The 15710-nt window shown below is 57.5% G+C and overlaps 1 protein-coding gene across 7 annotated transcripts in view; it reads right to left on the bottom strand.

Annotated features, from left to right (window-relative positions):
* Nucleotides 1-10557: 10557 nt before the first annotated feature.
* The window catches only part of CARS1 (cysteinyl-tRNA synthetase 1), a 46301-nt gene continuing 41148 nt past the window's right edge, over nt 10558-15710 (bottom strand). For 2 of the 7 annotated variants that reach the window (XM_032638823.1, XM_032638826.1), the window contains 6 exons: nt 15027-15107; nt 14413-14480; nt 12129-12575; nt 11867-11926; nt 11449-11532; nt 10558-10869 (listed from right to left, as the gene is read on the bottom strand). In XM_032638823.1, the coding sequence (XP_032494714.1) occupies nt 10735-10869; nt 11449-11532; nt 11867-11926; nt 12129-12575; nt 14413-14480; nt 15027-15107 (875 nt within the window). In that variant the 3' untranslated portion in view covers nt 10558-10734. Of the gene's footprint in view, nt 10870-11448; nt 11533-11866; nt 11927-12094; nt 12576-14412; nt 14481-15026; nt 15108-15710 lie in introns of those variants that run through there. The other 5 variants (XM_032638827.1, XM_032638828.1, XR_004350942.1 and 2 more) reach the window with 4 other exon arrangements.

Below are 15710 nucleotides of genomic sequence, written 5' to 3'. Positions count from 1 at the left end.
AGACGTGGGGCTTAGAAAGGACAACAGCACTGTGTTCGCTCACCGTTCTAGAGGCAGGAAGGCAGAAATCAAGGCGTTACAGGGCTGGGCTCCCTTCAGAGTCTCCAGGGCAGGGTCCTTCCTGCCTCTTCCAGCTTCTGGGAGCTCTGGGCCGTCTTGGGCTTGTGGCTGCATCACATGGCCTTCTCTGTGTCTCTGTGGGTCCTCCCCCCCCACCCCACCCCATGCCGGTCAAGCCACAGCAGGAGTTTAATTGCTAAAGGATTGATGAAGTGACATTTTCCAATAAAGGGAGACGAAGATCATTTTATATATACTTTTTAAATTATTGGCTGCGTTGGGCCTTCATTGCCGCGCGCGGGCTTTCTCTAGTTGAGGCGAGCGGGGGCTACTCTTCATTGCGGTGCGCAGGCTTCTCATTGCGGTGGCTTCTCCTGTTGCGGAGCACGGGCTCTAGAGCACAGTCTCAGCAGTTGTGGCTCGCGGGCTTAGTTGCTCCGCGACGTGTGGGACCTTCCCGGCCCAGAGATCGAACCCGTGTCCTCTGCATTGTCAGGCGGATTCTCAACCACTGCACCACCAGGGAATTCCCCGTAGATCATTTTGAAAAATATAAGATCAGAATTACATTCAGGGCTCATGGGAAAGAATTGAGAAGTATTATCAGGAATCTTTTAAAAAGCGCAAAATATTTAACATGTGACCAAACAGCTCAAAATATCCCTACTCAAGTTCAGAAATACAATTATGTATTAGGAAAACATTACTCTCATTTTAGCCTGTTATAACAGGGTTAGTTGTTAATTAGTTCTGTGCTCCAAAAATGAGTATCTGAAACACTGTCTAATTACTACGCTCACAAGCTAAGCGAAGGAGTTTGTTTTGACATATGAAATACAAAAATGGAAAGAATTACAAGGGAGGCAACTTATTAGTTACTGACACACTTTACCGCATTTGTGTGTAAAGATTCAAATACTACTTCTGCATTAGGGTCCCTGGGTAACTTTTCATTGACTTTTGAGACGCTGGGTAATTTTACATGAAACTTTTCTTTTAACGACTGTTTTTATTTAGGACTTTTTAGTCCAAAGAGTTTTAGGTGCCAAGATGTAAACCTAAATTGCCACTGTCACCACTGAAATAATGAGGGGAAGATGAGATGTATGAATATGGCATAGAGTCTATAGGAGGAAACAGATGAATCCATAGAAGCAGGTGAAGTGGCTTTCTCAAGGCCACGTTACTCTAGAAGCAAAACTGCCACTAGCTGAGTCTATTCCATTTGAAAAGTAAGTCATGGCTCTGAATCTAAAGGATTCCCTGTGCTGACTTTTCTTGCCGTTATTCTAATAGTTACCTTGCAGATATTTTCTGTATGCATAGACTTTAATTTTAAACTACATGAGGGACTTCCCTGGCAGTCCAGTGGTTAAGACTCTGCACTTCCTCTGCAGGGGGCACGGGTTCGATCCCTGGTTGGGGAACTAAGATCCCACATGCCTCACAGCATGGCCAAAAAAATTAAATAAATATAAACTACATGAGGCTAGGACCATAACAATTTTCCGGATCCCTTATTTTCCTATTTCACATCTGTATACATTCTTGTTAAAATGGGATTACTCGTTTTCCCCACTTCCTATATGGCACTTTCAAAGAGTTTTGAGCTACCCTGGAACAAATACAGTACTCTTGGTATACAGTTAAGTGTAAATGATTATCCACATTTTAGGTTTGATGAATAGTTCCTTCTTTGTGATTATTCTTGCAGAAATCCCAAGACATAGAGCCTAGGGTGTGGAGCTTATGTTGATACTGGTTTTGCTGGTTAAGGTTAAGACTTACTGATAACATGATTAACAGAATAAACTACAGCAGGGACAATAACAAAAATTATCAAGCGCAACAAGGACCATGCAACCCGTATGTGATATTAATACATTAAAGTGGAAATCGCAGCCATCTGAAACCCAAACATTTAAGCCTTCTAAGTCACTTATTCAGTAAGGTTTCATTCTTTAAAAATGTAGCATATAAATTCCTCTCCATACACTCAGGAAAGCAAATTAAAAAAAAAAAAAGCACACAATTAGGGGACAAGTAGAAGTATAAAAGAAAGATGGGCTATTCAAGTCACTTTTTCACTCAAAGAACATAACAGGGCGACTTCCTAAGTTGATCTTACTCCCCAGGTATTTCTTTTTCTTTTTTTTTTTTTTTTGCAGTACGCGGGCCTGTCACTGTTGTGGCCTCTCCCGTTGCGGAGCACAGGCTCCGGACGCGCAGGCTCAGCGGCCATGGCCCACGGGCCCAGCCGCTCTGCAGCATGTGGGATCTTCCCGGACCGGGGCACGAAGCCGTGTCCCCTGCATCAGCAGGCGGACTCTCAACCACTGCGCCACCAGGGAAGCCCCCCGCCAGGTATTTCTTATAATGTCTTTTTAAATTTATTTTTTTTTTCCCATGCAACTTGGCCCCATAAAACCAAGCCAAATGATTCATCTGGGATTCAATGGGAAAAAAAGCGATGTGTTTCCTTATTAGAGGAAAATGTTCTGGTGGACTCACTTGCTAATGCTTTGTCGCTACATTGTATGTTAGGAGCGATTTAAAGTCTTGTCAAGGGTAACTTTCACCCTCCCTGCTGACATTGGGACCACTGTCCCTTGTGAATCATTAACCATCTACAGAGTCATCCTGTCCTGGATTTATGATCTTGAGAAAGACATTTACCTTCTTGGACATTAATTTCCTCATCTGCTAGAGGACATAAGTGATCTTTTGGGTACCTTTTAGTGCTAACGTTCTGTGATGCTAGGGAATACAGTTCAATGCAGGGAATGTATATAAAAACATTTTGCTCAATGAAAAATTACGTAGTTGCATATTCTTATTCTCAGAGCCACTACCACCTCTTCTTACCTCATTCCCCAACCAGAGATCGAACCCATGCCCCCTGCAGTGGAAGCATGGAGTCTAAACCACTGGACAGCCAGGGAAGCCCTCTTGTGTCCTCTTCTTAAAAGGACACTCCAGTCACTGTCCTAGGGCCCACCTAATGGCCTCATCTTAACTTGATTACATTTGCAAAACCCCAATATCTGAATGTCACATGCCCAGGTTCCGGGAATTGGAGTTGAACCTGTAATTTGGAGGCTGCCATTCAGTCCACGTCACACCAAGGCGGTGCCCCGGCAGTGGTCCTGGCCAGTAGGCCATGCAGCAAAGAGCAGGGGGAGAGGGGCAGGTGTTCCTGGGTCCAACCCCCCGGGCTAAATCCTTGCTGTACCCGATTCCAGCCGGCAGGCCTGACTGAGAGCCTGTGCCTCAGTTCCCCCATCTGTATAATGGGAACACTTAACAGCACCTGCTTCATGGGGCTGGGGGAGACTTGGAACAGCGCTGGTGAGCAGTCGCCTTGGTGCAGGTGTCTGTTCTGATGGCCCCAGCCGCCTGGCACGGGCAGGGGACTCAGCACCTGAGGACACAGGGGCGGGGCGGGGAGTGGGTAACCTGCCCTTCAGTTCCTGCTCCCCAAGGCTTACCTCTCCTCCAAGGGCTCAGCCTGCATCCTGCCCCAGATGATATCTGGTCCCTGGCAGCCACAGGCCCTGGTGCTCAGTGGGGCCTGCACACTGAGTACGGGGCCACTCGGAGCCGCCCTTTGAGGGGCCAGAAGGGCTGACTCCTGGGTCTGCTTGTGGCCCAGACGCCACCTGGAGAAAGCAGGCCGGACCTGGGATGGTGGAGTCCACCTGTCCACACCTGTGGTCATCCACGCCCCCTGGCCTGCCCCCTTCGGGGCTCTTATGGGTCTGGAGAAAGGCCCCTTTTGGGAGGTTGTAAATGATCTAAAACTCCTCTCTGTGCACATGTCCCTTTGTGGGCTCCTGCCATCATTTGGGTCCAGTCACCTCCTCTGAGGGGCCTTCCTTGAACATCCTGCCGCTGCCACCCCCGTGCTTATTACCATCAGGGCACCACTGCCAGCTTTCTTGACCACGGGCACTTGACGGGGGGCATGTTGATCCCCACCTCCTGCCCCGTCCCCACCACTAGAAGGAGTGTATCAGGGAGGCTTCCGGGAGGAAGTGGTGCCCCAGCTGACACCTGAGAACCAGCAGGAGAGGCCAGGAGGGGAGCATAGCGCATTCCAGGACCTGCAGATAGCTCAGGGTGGCTCACGGCCCTAACGATAGCACCTGGGAGCCCCATCAGGAGGTGAGCCTGGGCAGGTGCCCCCAAGGTGATGCCTGGGCCAGGCTGCACGCCACGTCTTCATCTGCCCGTGGGCATGATGGGCGGGTGCCAGGCTCAGAGTGACGCCAGCACTGCCATCGCAAGTGCCCTCCCTGGGTCTGACGTCTTCTCGGTTCTCAGGCCTTGATTCCCAGATTCCCCAATGGAAACGGGAATAGGCCTCGTGCGGAGCAGCTCCTGGGAACCTGCACCACGTTCTATTCGTATCTGTTTTGAAATCAGGCAACAGTCCTCGCCTGCCTGCCTGCAGTCTGACTGTATTTTCCTGCCACCACCCCCCCCTTATAATCACAAGTGGGTTTATTTAAATGAGGCATTAAGTCATATTAAACGTGTTTGTCTATTCAAGAGGCTGAAATTACAAGGATGGAGGTCCTGTTGGTTTCCTGGGGCTGTCACAACGAAGTACACTAAACCGCACAGCTTGAACAACAGGAATGTGTTCTCTCCCAGTTCTGGAGAGTCATGTCTGAAATCGAGTTGTAGGTAGGCCCCGCTCCCACCCCCGGAGGCTATAGAGGAGGATCTCTCCTGCCTCTTCCAGATTCTGGGGGCTCCAGGTGTCCCCGGGCTTGTGGCCGCGTCCCTTCAGCCTCTGCCTCCGTCCTCATGTGGCCTGTCCCCGTGGCTGTCTCCTTTTCTTTCAAAGATACCGGTCATATTTGAGTTAGAGCCCACCCTACTCCAGTGGGATCTCATCTTAAGTAATTACATTTGCAAAGAGCCTCCTATTTCCAAATTAGCTGACACTGTGGACTTCTGGGTGGACATGGATTTGCGGGGTTGCATTATTCGGTCCAGTACAACAGGGCAGCTGCTGCAGGTGTCCTTGAGTTTCTGGAGCCTCTACACGATGTGAAGGCTGAGGGGCTTGGGGGGTGGCCTCCCACTGCCCACCTCCCACTCAGGGATCTGCCCTCACCCTCCCGGGCCCCGGCAGCATCCCCAGGGACCCGGGGCGAGACGCCCGCCCTCTGGCAGCAGACCCACCGGCTGCCTGCGCTTCCTGCCTTGCCATATCAGCTTTAAAAACCCACTCCCAGGGGACTTCCCTGGCAATCCAGTGGTTAAGACTATGCGCTTCCACTGCAGGGAGTGCGGGTTCGATTCCTGGTTGGGGAACTAAGATCCCGCATGCTATGGGCCAAAAAAAAAAAAAAAAAAAAAAAGAAAGAAAAAACCACTCTCAGCATGTGGGGCCTTGTGTCTTTTTTTGTTTGTTTTGGCTACTGTTCCCTGACCAGGGATTGAACCTGCGCCCCCTGCATTGGAAGGGCAGAGTCTTAACCACTGGACCACCAGGGAAGTCCCTCAAGACACGTTCATTCTGACAAACACCCAAGCTTTGCTGACACCGGAGCCTTGTAGTGGCGTGTCTTATTCTGTGGGCACGATCCTTTCTGACCACCCACTGACAGCAGAAGCGCCAGCAAACGGATCTCCACTGGGCTGGTTCCTCCTCAGCCAGGAGGGTCCCAGCTCTTCACGGGCTAAGGCCACCCTCGTGCCCTTGGCTGGAGGTCACAGCCCGTCCTCCTGCGGCCCCATCCTCCACGCTGCCCGCCAGCACACTGGTGGCATTCTGCTGCCCAGCGTCCTTCTGTGATCCCTGCTGCCCCCAGTGAACTCAGAACGGGGCAGGCACAGCGGGCATCAGTCTGTTGAAAAGTCCCCGGATGATGCTAAGTAAGACCAGGGCTGAGAGATGCTGGGATTAGAACTCCAAGGCCCCTGGCCACCTTGTGGCTTTCGTTTTCCCACCATCGTAACTTTGACACCACCGGGCTCTGAGCTCACGCATACCTGTTAACAGCCCCTCTACGCAGGTCCCCAGCCTGGCTCGCCCTCCGGCCATGGGGAACTCAGGGGGTTACCCTCCAGGGGTGGCCCTGCCCTTGGTTTCTGCTCCTTGTTCGGCCTGAGCTCCTCCCAGACTGAGCTCAGGAGGACGGGCGCCCTGTCTTCCTTCCCACCTAGAGACTGTGCCTCGTCTCGGGGCCACTGAATGATGGCAAGGCCTTGGCTGAGCAATGTCCCAGGTGGACACTATCGTCCCCACCTCCAGAGGAGGAAATAGAAGTGGGCTGGATGACTCCCTCAGCCCCCCAGCTCAAAAACGGCTGGACCACAACCAACCTGGCCCTGGAGGGGCCCTGCCCCTCGCCTCTCGTGGGCACTGCTCAGTGAGTAACCCCCGGGGCTGGCAGAAGAGAGGGAGCACGGGGTCCCAGAAGCACCTGACATCCCTCCCCAGGGCGGTGGCCCCCAGGTCATGATGGTCTAATGACAAGGACACATGGAGACAGGAGGAAGAAGCAGATGACTTGAGAAAATAGCCACCATCTATTCCGTGCGGAGAGGGCCGCTATCTGTAAACTCAGAAGGAGGGTGTCAGGAGCCTGTCCCCAAACTGTTACAGGCTCGCTCTAGATGGCCTTAAGGGGACACTCCGCCGTTACTTTAGTCTGGTACTCTTCTGCATGATTCGATTTTTAAATAGTGAACCTGTGATTTTTTTAATAATGAAAACACGAAAGATTTCTCTTTGGGGAGAAGCACGAAGACAATTTTGGCTCTTAGCGCTGGAAAGAGGTTTCATGCACACACGCAAAAGAAACACTTTTTACAGGTGAACTGACATTTTACAAGTTAAAGGAGTTTTCCACCCCAGCTTGTTCCAGAAGGTTCTGCTGCAGCCTGTAAGAGTGCAAAGGCCGAATGCAAAGGGGACAGTGAGGACGTTCCTGACCAGGAGCCCCCAGGCCACCCCCTGCAGGTGCCGCGACCCACCCCAGTCGTCCACTAAAGACGAGAGGGTTTCCTGGCGGCATGTTTTAAACAACACTTGATCACGAAGAGTCTGGAACACAGGAAGGTAGAGAGGATGACCTGGGGCACAGATAGACGCCGGCCACTCAGGTGTGACCCGAAGCATCTGTATTAATTTGCTTCATGAGTTTTCTTTGTCGAAGACTCAGTTACCACGCCACGCTGTCCCAAACTAAGGACATGTGTGGACACAAGTGGCACGATCGCACGAACAAAATTCACCAGATTCCTTAGCATCACACCACGCCCATGCGCACGTGTCCCCAGACATCTCTGTGGCCAGCTTGTTCACAGCTATTAGGTTCACACACGGGAGGTGGTGGTTTTGTTTCTCGAATCTCTCCCGAGTCCCGAGGAGGGCGCCCTTCTCGATGAGTCTGGCTGCCTCTCTGCGGCACCTCCCGCCTGTGTCTCGGTCCCCAGTACTGCCGGTGAGCAGGAAGTGAAACGGACAGTCTCCTCCTCCAGGTGGGGCCCCCGACCAGAGGCAGGGGCATCACCCTGGGACCTGGAGGAAACGCAGAATCTCCAGATCCGAGTCAGGGTCTGTGATTTAACAAGGTCCCGGGCAGCACGGGTCTAAAAGCTTTGTTCGGTACCTACTCCGTGTTTTTAGTGGAAAGACTCCTCTGTGCAGGTGAGGCCGGGCTCCCCCCTGCAGGCCACCCCTCAGGCCCACATGTCCCTCTCGGGGGATGCTGAGACTGAGTGCTGGGGGGAGGGGGTGATGGGCAGAGCTCCGAGTTGTGACAGGCACACCTTTCCCGGTCCCCTGTGACCGACAAGCCACCTGCGAGGGGACGCTTTGGCGTCCTGAAAACAGTCAGCTCCCAACTTTCAGCAGGGGTCTCGGCGTCCACTGCCGCCCTGGCTGGAGTCGGGGCTGCACTCGGGGCCCCAGAACAGAGGTGTTCCAACTGTCCTGTTTTGTCCACTTCTACTCGCTGGCACTGCTGCCCCTTTCAGTGGGGACATGGGTGGCTCTGAAATAGTTTCCATGGAGGGTGGGAGACGTTTAATCCTGCCACCTTTTTTTTCTGGCCACGCCACACAGCTTGCGGGATCTTAATTCCCCGACCAGGGACTGAACCCAGGGCCATGGCAGCGACAGCACAGAGTCCTAACCACTGGACCGCCAGGCAAGTCCCAATCCTGCCACTTATAAATAAGTCTGTGGACCAGGTGTCACCTCCAGTGGTGACAAGTTATTATGTCTTGGTCTTCTTTGCTTTTGAGAATAAGTGTGGATGCCTGGATTTCAATGACCCCTTCTTTTCAGGGCTCCAGTTTTCGCAGACTCAGCCAGGGGAAGCTCCTGAGGCTTTTTACTTTGAAATCATGAGAGGTTCCCAGGAAGCTGCGGCAGAGGGGTCCCTGTGCCCTTCACATGGTTTCCTGACAGGTACATCTTGCCTAAGATGAACCCTGGGACACCAGCCCTGGTGTCACGTGGCCACGGGCGTAGATTCCTCAGCCACCACTGAGGGTGAAGGGTCCGGACTGTCCCTAGTCAGCCCCCACCCAGCCCCTGGCACCGCTACGCCGCTCTCTCTAGTTCTGTCCTCTCGAGCCATCTCACTGGAATCTCACTGCGCGTGACCCTCTGCCCCGATGCCCTGGAGACTCTCCTGGCTGCTGTGTGTGTTCCTGGTCTGTCCCGTGTCCTTCTGACACAACCCCTCCGTCTGGGACGCTTCCCCTCAGGGTACCAGGATGCCCTGGGCCTCCACGTGCGCTTGCCCTCGGCCTGGAATTGGCCGCTTCTCCCAGGAGAGGGGATGGCACTCAGAGCCTGGAAGCTGGCCCTGGGGGTGCTCGTGGCCACCGGGGTGGTCCCCTCTCAGCCTGCGTGGCCGGGAAATACCTGCTGTTTACAAGTCAAGCGTCAGTTCCTCCGCTGTCTTCTCCGTTCGTGTTTATCAGCACGTGATTCTCTGGTGCTTTTCCTCACGATGGATGAATGCGGGGCTGCTGTCGAGGCACGTGTCCACTGCCCGCACGGAGCGGAGGGTGACGACCACGCCAGCACCACGCCCAGCGACACAACAATGGAACCAGGTTTGACTTCCCTGCACGGCTTTGGCCTCAGGACACACCCTCCGAAAGATGTGCAGCGAAGCGGCAGGTTCTACAATCAACCAAAGGGGCCCTTTTCTCACCGGTTTGATTTGCGGTTTTGCGGCAGGTGGTGCTTTCCTAAACAGCTGCCACCCTTTCCGGGCCCTGCCACTGCCGTCACAGGGAGGGGTCTGCAGGTGGGCCCCGGGGCAGCCTCCCCTCAGGGAGGATGGAGGGGGTCCGCGTGACCTCTGAGGTTAGATCCCAAAGGGCACGTGGTGCCCAACTCTCCTGGGACCCGCAGAGGCCGCCCACCTTGAGGCCACACCCCAGCATCCCCCGCCCAGGACCCAGGCATGAGCGCGCAGACCCCCGCCCTCTGACCGCACCCGGTGTGGGGCCCTGACTCAGACCCGCCCAGAGGAGCCGGTCCACCCGGAACCCTCAGGGTCAATAATAAGGTCATTGGCACTTCAGGCACTAAATGCTGGGGTGACTAGTTAGGTAGATAACTGCCCTGGGTTTGTTCCACTTCGTTTTGGGGCCTTTTCTCTTACTGGCTTATTTTTTTAACGTAGAACATTTACAAGGTTCCAAAGTCGAACATGTGCAGGGCCTGTCCTCGTGGGGTCACAGCTGTCGTGCTCCACGTGTGGCTGGGTGGGTGGGAGCCCCCCAGAGCAGCCGGCACTGGCCAGCAGGCTGCTCCCCACCTGCTCTGGGGGTGATGCTCCTACGGGCGGGCCGCGGGGGTGAAGGGTGCCAACCCCGACCCCAGCCCCCTGCCCCGCCATCGCCGCGAGCGAGACCTGGATGGCGTCTCCCAGCCCCGAGGGCTCCGTCGCCGGTTCTCGCGGATCTGACCCGGCCCCGCGCTTCTGCAGGTGGAGCCGGTCCCGGCTCGCTGCCACCCTGCTCCATCCAGGCCTGGAGCTCAGGTGGGGATTCTCAGCCCCGGGAGTAAGAATGCGAGAGCAGGCTGGTGAGGACACGCTCTCCTGGTGGGGACATCGCTGCCCTGTGCTGCTGAGATCCCCCCTCCTCCCATCGCATCGCCAGCCGTGCTGAGCCGGCCCGCCCGCCCGCAGAATCGCTGCGGAGACAGGGCGCCGAGCTGACCCAGCAGGACCCGGGCACCCGGCCGAGCAGCCTTTGTGTGAGGCGCCAGCGGGCTCTGCCAGCTTGAGCCTGTCTTTTTCCTACTCAAATGCCTCCTAATGCGCCTACACACCAGAGATTAGCCGATAGCCATCTGCACGGGGGCAGGGGCGGGGGGGGCTGGGGGGGACAGTCCTCGGCTGAGCCGCTCAGTGGCCTGAGCTCCCGTGCTGTGACCTGCTGACCGCGCAGCCCGGCCGGCCCCCTCGCGCGCTGACCGTGCAGGGTGACGGCAGACAGAGCCCGGCCTCGCGTTGGGAAGACTTTATTGCTGACGTTTCAGAGCCAGAGGTGGCCCAGCCCCCTCCAGACAGAACCCTTAACTTAGGCCCCGAGGAACACTGTAGACGCGCCTGGAGCGGGCGGCAGAGTCCCTGGGGCGGGGAGCTGGTGCCCCCGGGGCGGTGTGGAGCCTCGGCCCCGCCTTCACGGGATGCTTCCATTCTGAACCAGCTGCAGGTATTCCTGGTGCAGCTTTTCCTGGGCCTCGAAGAGCTTCTTCAGCTTCTTGGCCTGCCCTTTGCTCAGCTCTTTGCCTTCCGTGTCGTGTGTGGGCAGACCCTGAAAGGCGAGAGCACGGGCGGTCACCGCCCACTGACCAGGCCGGTCCGCCTGCCCGGCATCCACTCCCCGCCATGCTCTGGACCCAGCGCACTGCTCCGAGGTGCCTGTGCTAGCCTCTGGGAAGCGACCATCCTGGTGTGCCCCCCTGCCTGAGGGGTGAGGGGCACCGTTCCCCACCAGGGTCGACATGGTTCTGATACGAGCAAATACGCACAAGACCAGTGAGGGAGGCCTGAGGGTCTCAAGGCCAAGCGGCCATGAGTAGCCACGCTGAAGAGCCCCTGGAGCAATGGGCACACCCGTGCCATGGCCCTTCTGGATCGTCTGTGGGGTGAGTCCCTGCAAACCCATCAACCGGCCCAGGCCACGATGCCCGGCACCAGAGCCGCTGGGCCGCGGTGAGGGAGGGGCGGCCCTGGGTACTGGGCGGCACGTGCTGGACCTGAAACAGCCCCACATAAGCCCGCCTTCCTGCAGACAGCACCCTGGACAGAGAATCTTCTCAGCCAAGTTTGAAAACCCCTGTCATCCCAACTTAATGGTCTAACAACGTTCTGAAAAGAAAGGATTTCTTACGTTTTCATCGAACTTGGAATACTTGTCGCTTTCTGACAAGAACATCTCGCTGGGCGGAACCTTCATCTTGGCCAGCCTTGCCGCCTGGAACACAGACACGGGGTCGCTGCTCCGAGCCCGCGTGGAGACCCACGCCCGTGACCCCGTGTCGGCTCCCACCCCAGCCCCCAGGTTCAGGGAGCGACGGCTGGGCAGAGGGAAGTGAAAGGAGGGAGCCAGGTGTTTTCTGCAGGAACAGGGGGACGGCCGTGCACACAGCACAGCAGGATCAAGGCCACAGAAGCCGTCCTGGAGCTCGCGGCCACCGCTGGGGACGGAGGCAGAGGGGGCGCCCGGCTGGGCCCCGAGGAGGCACAGGGGGTAGGGCATGGGGTCAAAGTGCGTTTCCGCCAGGAGCCCGCCCCCGAGCAGACGTTACTTCCTGCTCTTGTCTCTTCCTGGCGGCCTCCTCTTTCTTTCTTCTCTTTTCTTCTTCAGCCTGGGGGACAGCAAACGCCCCGTGAGCTGGAGCTGCCCAGGCCCCTCTTGGGTGGGAGAGGGACAGGACAAGCTCCCTGCCGTCCCCCCGCCCATCCCTGTGAGCTGGGCTCTGACCCAGCCCTGCTCTCGATGCGGGGCGGTGACTGGACACCACGCGTGAGGTCACCTGCAGCGCAACCAACGTGAAGAAAGGACCAGACCTGCCCGGCAGCAGGGGGGCTGCGGTCGGGTGCGGGACCAGGGACAGCACGGCGAGGGCCAACCCCGAGGGGCCCGGGCACCTGGGGAGGGCGGGAGGGGGGCTGGCTGGAGGAGACGGGTGGGGGCCAGAGCCCACTTCCCACCAGGCAGGCAGCGTCCGGGCAGGAGGCAGGGAGGGAGGGAGGGCCTGGGGGCTGGGCTGGGTGCCCGTGAGGAGGGGCCTGAGGCTGCCTCGGGAGGTTTGGGCTCGGGCCACCATGTGGACAGCGTGTGCCCCGGATAGGAAGAAGGAATGGGTTTGGGGAATGAAGGTCACGCGTTCCCTCTTGGATGTCTTGGGTTTCGGGTGCTTCCTGGCCAAGCGGAGCCCTCAGGTAGGCGGCTGGACACAGGAGTCTGGGCCAGAGAGAATCGGCGGTCACAGGCACACAGGTGGCAGAGGGACCCTGGGACGGGGTGAGGTCACCTGGGTGGCGGGACGCCAGAGAGGCGGGAAATGCAGGCAGTGCAGTGGGGGAAGTAAAGGGAGGGTCCCAGAGAGCAGGGGTCAAGGGTGGGGCCGCCCCAGGATGCGCCTTGTCACCGGAGAACCTGAGCAGAGCAGGAGGGGCTGAGGGTGGACGGAGGAAGAGGGACCCGGCACGGAGCTTGGGAGGTGGGAAGACGGGTGCTGAGGGCTTTTGCTTTTCCACTTAGAGACCGGAGGTGCTTATCCCGCTGGGGGAGCAGAAGACAGCCTACGAGGCCGTGGTCCCAGGCGCCTCCACACATGGGGGTTGGGGTGGGATTCCCTCGGCTGGAAACTCGAGCTACCAGAGGGAAAGTGTATGGCAAATCCCTCCCGCCAAGGCCTTACGGCCAGTGAAGACATGGGCAGGGGTGCCTGATCCAAGTTCACTGCCCTGTCTTTACGCCCCGGGCCGCCTGGGGGGAGAGCGGGAGTGAGCCCCACGTCACCTCCGGGGAAGGGCCGGGGCGGCCCACACGCTGCGGTGTCCAAGGATGGGGAGAACCCGACCCAGGGGACGTGACGCCAGCGGGGGTGACCGAACGGGATGGAAAGGGGGGGGAGCGGCCAAGAAGGGCCTGGACTGGGGTCAAAGCCCGGCTCCCGTAACCTCGCACCAGCCTGACTCCAGCCAGACCTTCCCCGGCACCCGGGCTCCTTAATTCTCATGCTCGGCCCCTCCTGGCGTCTACACCAGCGTCCCCGACGCCCAGCGCAGCCCCGGGCCAGCCTCGCCGCTCTGCTCCCCGACCACCCACCCACCCGTCAGTTCTCCTTGTGGACACCTGTCGAGGCCCCTTCCCACCCAGCCTCCCAAACTCCTCTCCCTGGGGTTTCTTCTTAAGGCCTCTCGGGCCCTGCACCCAGCGAGCTGTGCCCAGCAGATCTGACAGGCACTGCGTCTGTTCCTGCCTCTCTCTTTCTATGGCACGTTGAGGTCCCCGAGAGCAGGGACTGTCCCACTTCACGGAGTCCCTGGCTCAGCCCTGCTCACGGAGGTGTAGTAACATCTGAGGCGTGAGAAGGATGGTGCTGGGGGCGGGAGTGGGTGGAGGTGTGACTGTGACACATTCAACCCCAGGGACAGGGAGACACCACTTCAGGTGAGAGCGAGGTATGACCACACCTGTCAGCTTCGCGGTTTCCCAGAGGTGACAAGTCTTCCCTTGTACCCCGGGTCCTTCATCAGAAGCTGGATCTCGTTGTTGTTGTTGTTAGAAAATCGCCCAGTAGTTACCTATCTCGTCCTTCCTCCTGACGTTTATAAACGTTGGCACTTTTTACTAAGAGTATAAATGCCAACTTCTAAAGGTGAAGTATATAAACTCCAGTGATATTTACATTTTCAATAAACACCCAGCTCAGGGAGTTCCCTGGTGGCGCAGTGGTTGAGAATCCGCCTGCCAGTGCAGGGGACACGGGTTCGACCCCTGGTCCGGGAAGATCCCACATGCCGCGGAGCAACCAAGCCCGTGCGCCACAACTACTGAGCCTGCGCTCTAGAGCCCACAAGCCACAACTACTGAAGCCCACGAGCCATAACTACTGAAGCCCGCGCGCCTAGAGCCCGTGCTCCGCAACAAGAGAAGCCACTGCAATGAGAAGCCCGCGCACCGCAACGAAGAGCAGCCTCCGCTTGCTGCAACTAGAGAAAAGCCCGCGCGCAGCAATGAAGACCAAACACAGCCAATAAAAAAAAATAAGAAGAAGAAGAAGAAGAACAACTTAAAACAAAAAACAAAACACCCAGCTCAAGTCACTGTGGTTTTACTCACCCTTTTCTTCTCTTCTCTCTCTCTCAGTAAGGTATCTCTGTCCACCAACTTGACCACAGTGGGCAGTCCTGAAAGGCCAACAGCCGTGAGACGAGGCCAAGCCCAGTACGGCCCACACCACTCCCGCCCACAGGGCCCCCGAGAGAAGCCGGGACCTCCTTCCTGCTCGCACAGGTCAAATGTTAATTGTGCTGTGGGGAGGCCTTGCTGCTCAAGACCAAGCACCCAGGAGTCATAAAATAAGACATTCATCTGAGTGTTTAAAATCCAATAATTTTCCATGCAGCCCAAACTCCCACCACGTCGAAACACAAGCTGTGAAACTTGCTGACAATCCACATGACACAGGCTGCCTCCCAAGTGACAGGCCACGAGAAAAGGCGGCCAGTGGCCCCGCAAAAACAGGACCGCCGGGCAGTCAGGCCGCAGGAGAGGAGGTGCTGGCAGTGATGCCCAAGAAGGTACAACTACAGGTCCCCCAGGACCACGCATCATGGGGGGTTCACCACGTAAAAGGCGAAGCGTCCTCGGACCCGTCCCGGAGTTCTTCCTCTCAAAAGCAATCTCCACCCTGTGTCCCTCCCCTGACCCGGTGTCACGCCCAGAGGACCCACCTTCATGGTCTTCAAACCGCACCCCCAGCTCAGGCAGGATGTCGTCCCGCAAGGCATCGCTGAGCTGCAGGACCTCGGGGACTGTGGACAGAGGAAGCAGTTCGGTCCACTGGGCCCGGAAACGCCCGGGCCCCACGGAAGAGCCACCCCCCCGTGCCTCTGGAGGGGCCGGGCTATTCCACTGGCCACAGACGCAGGAGAAGCCGAGACACAGACGTCGCGGCCACTGGTGAGCCCAGAGCAGCCCCTGGACCCGTGGTCTGTGCACCGGCTCAGGGCCCTGCTTAGAGGCGGGCACTGACCGCAGAGGCGCGCGGACCGGGGGGAGCCCTGCGGGCGGCAGGCCCAGGGGCGCTAGGATTCTGCTGCACGGGACTGAGCTCCCCGGTCACTTGGGAAGGCGCCTGGGAGCGCCGAGCCCCCGCGGCCCTGGCAAGGCGATCCTGAGAGAGGCGGCCGCGTCCCGCCGTCCAGGGCCCCAGCCCAGCAAGGGATCAGAAGGGGCCAAAGGCCTGGGGGTGGGACCCACGCCCCACCTCAGCGACACTCTGCCTTGGGCACCGGCGCTCCTGGCCAGCCTCGCCCCAGCCGAGGGAAGTGGCCACCCAGAGCTGGGCTTGAACGGGCAGCGGCCCGGGGAGCCTGGCCGGCCCACTGGCTTTGAAGCGCCTCTTCCAGGAGAGA

Source organism: Phocoena sinus, chromosome 8 (assembly GCF_008692025.1).
Source record: "Phocoena sinus isolate mPhoSin1 chromosome 8, mPhoSin1.pri, whole genome shotgun sequence".
In the NCBI taxonomy this organism is placed as follows: Eukaryota; Metazoa; Chordata; class Mammalia; order Artiodactyla; family Phocoenidae; genus Phocoena; species Phocoena sinus.
Note: the sequence above shows the minus strand (reverse complement) of the source record. Positions and strands in the feature narration are given on the sequence as shown.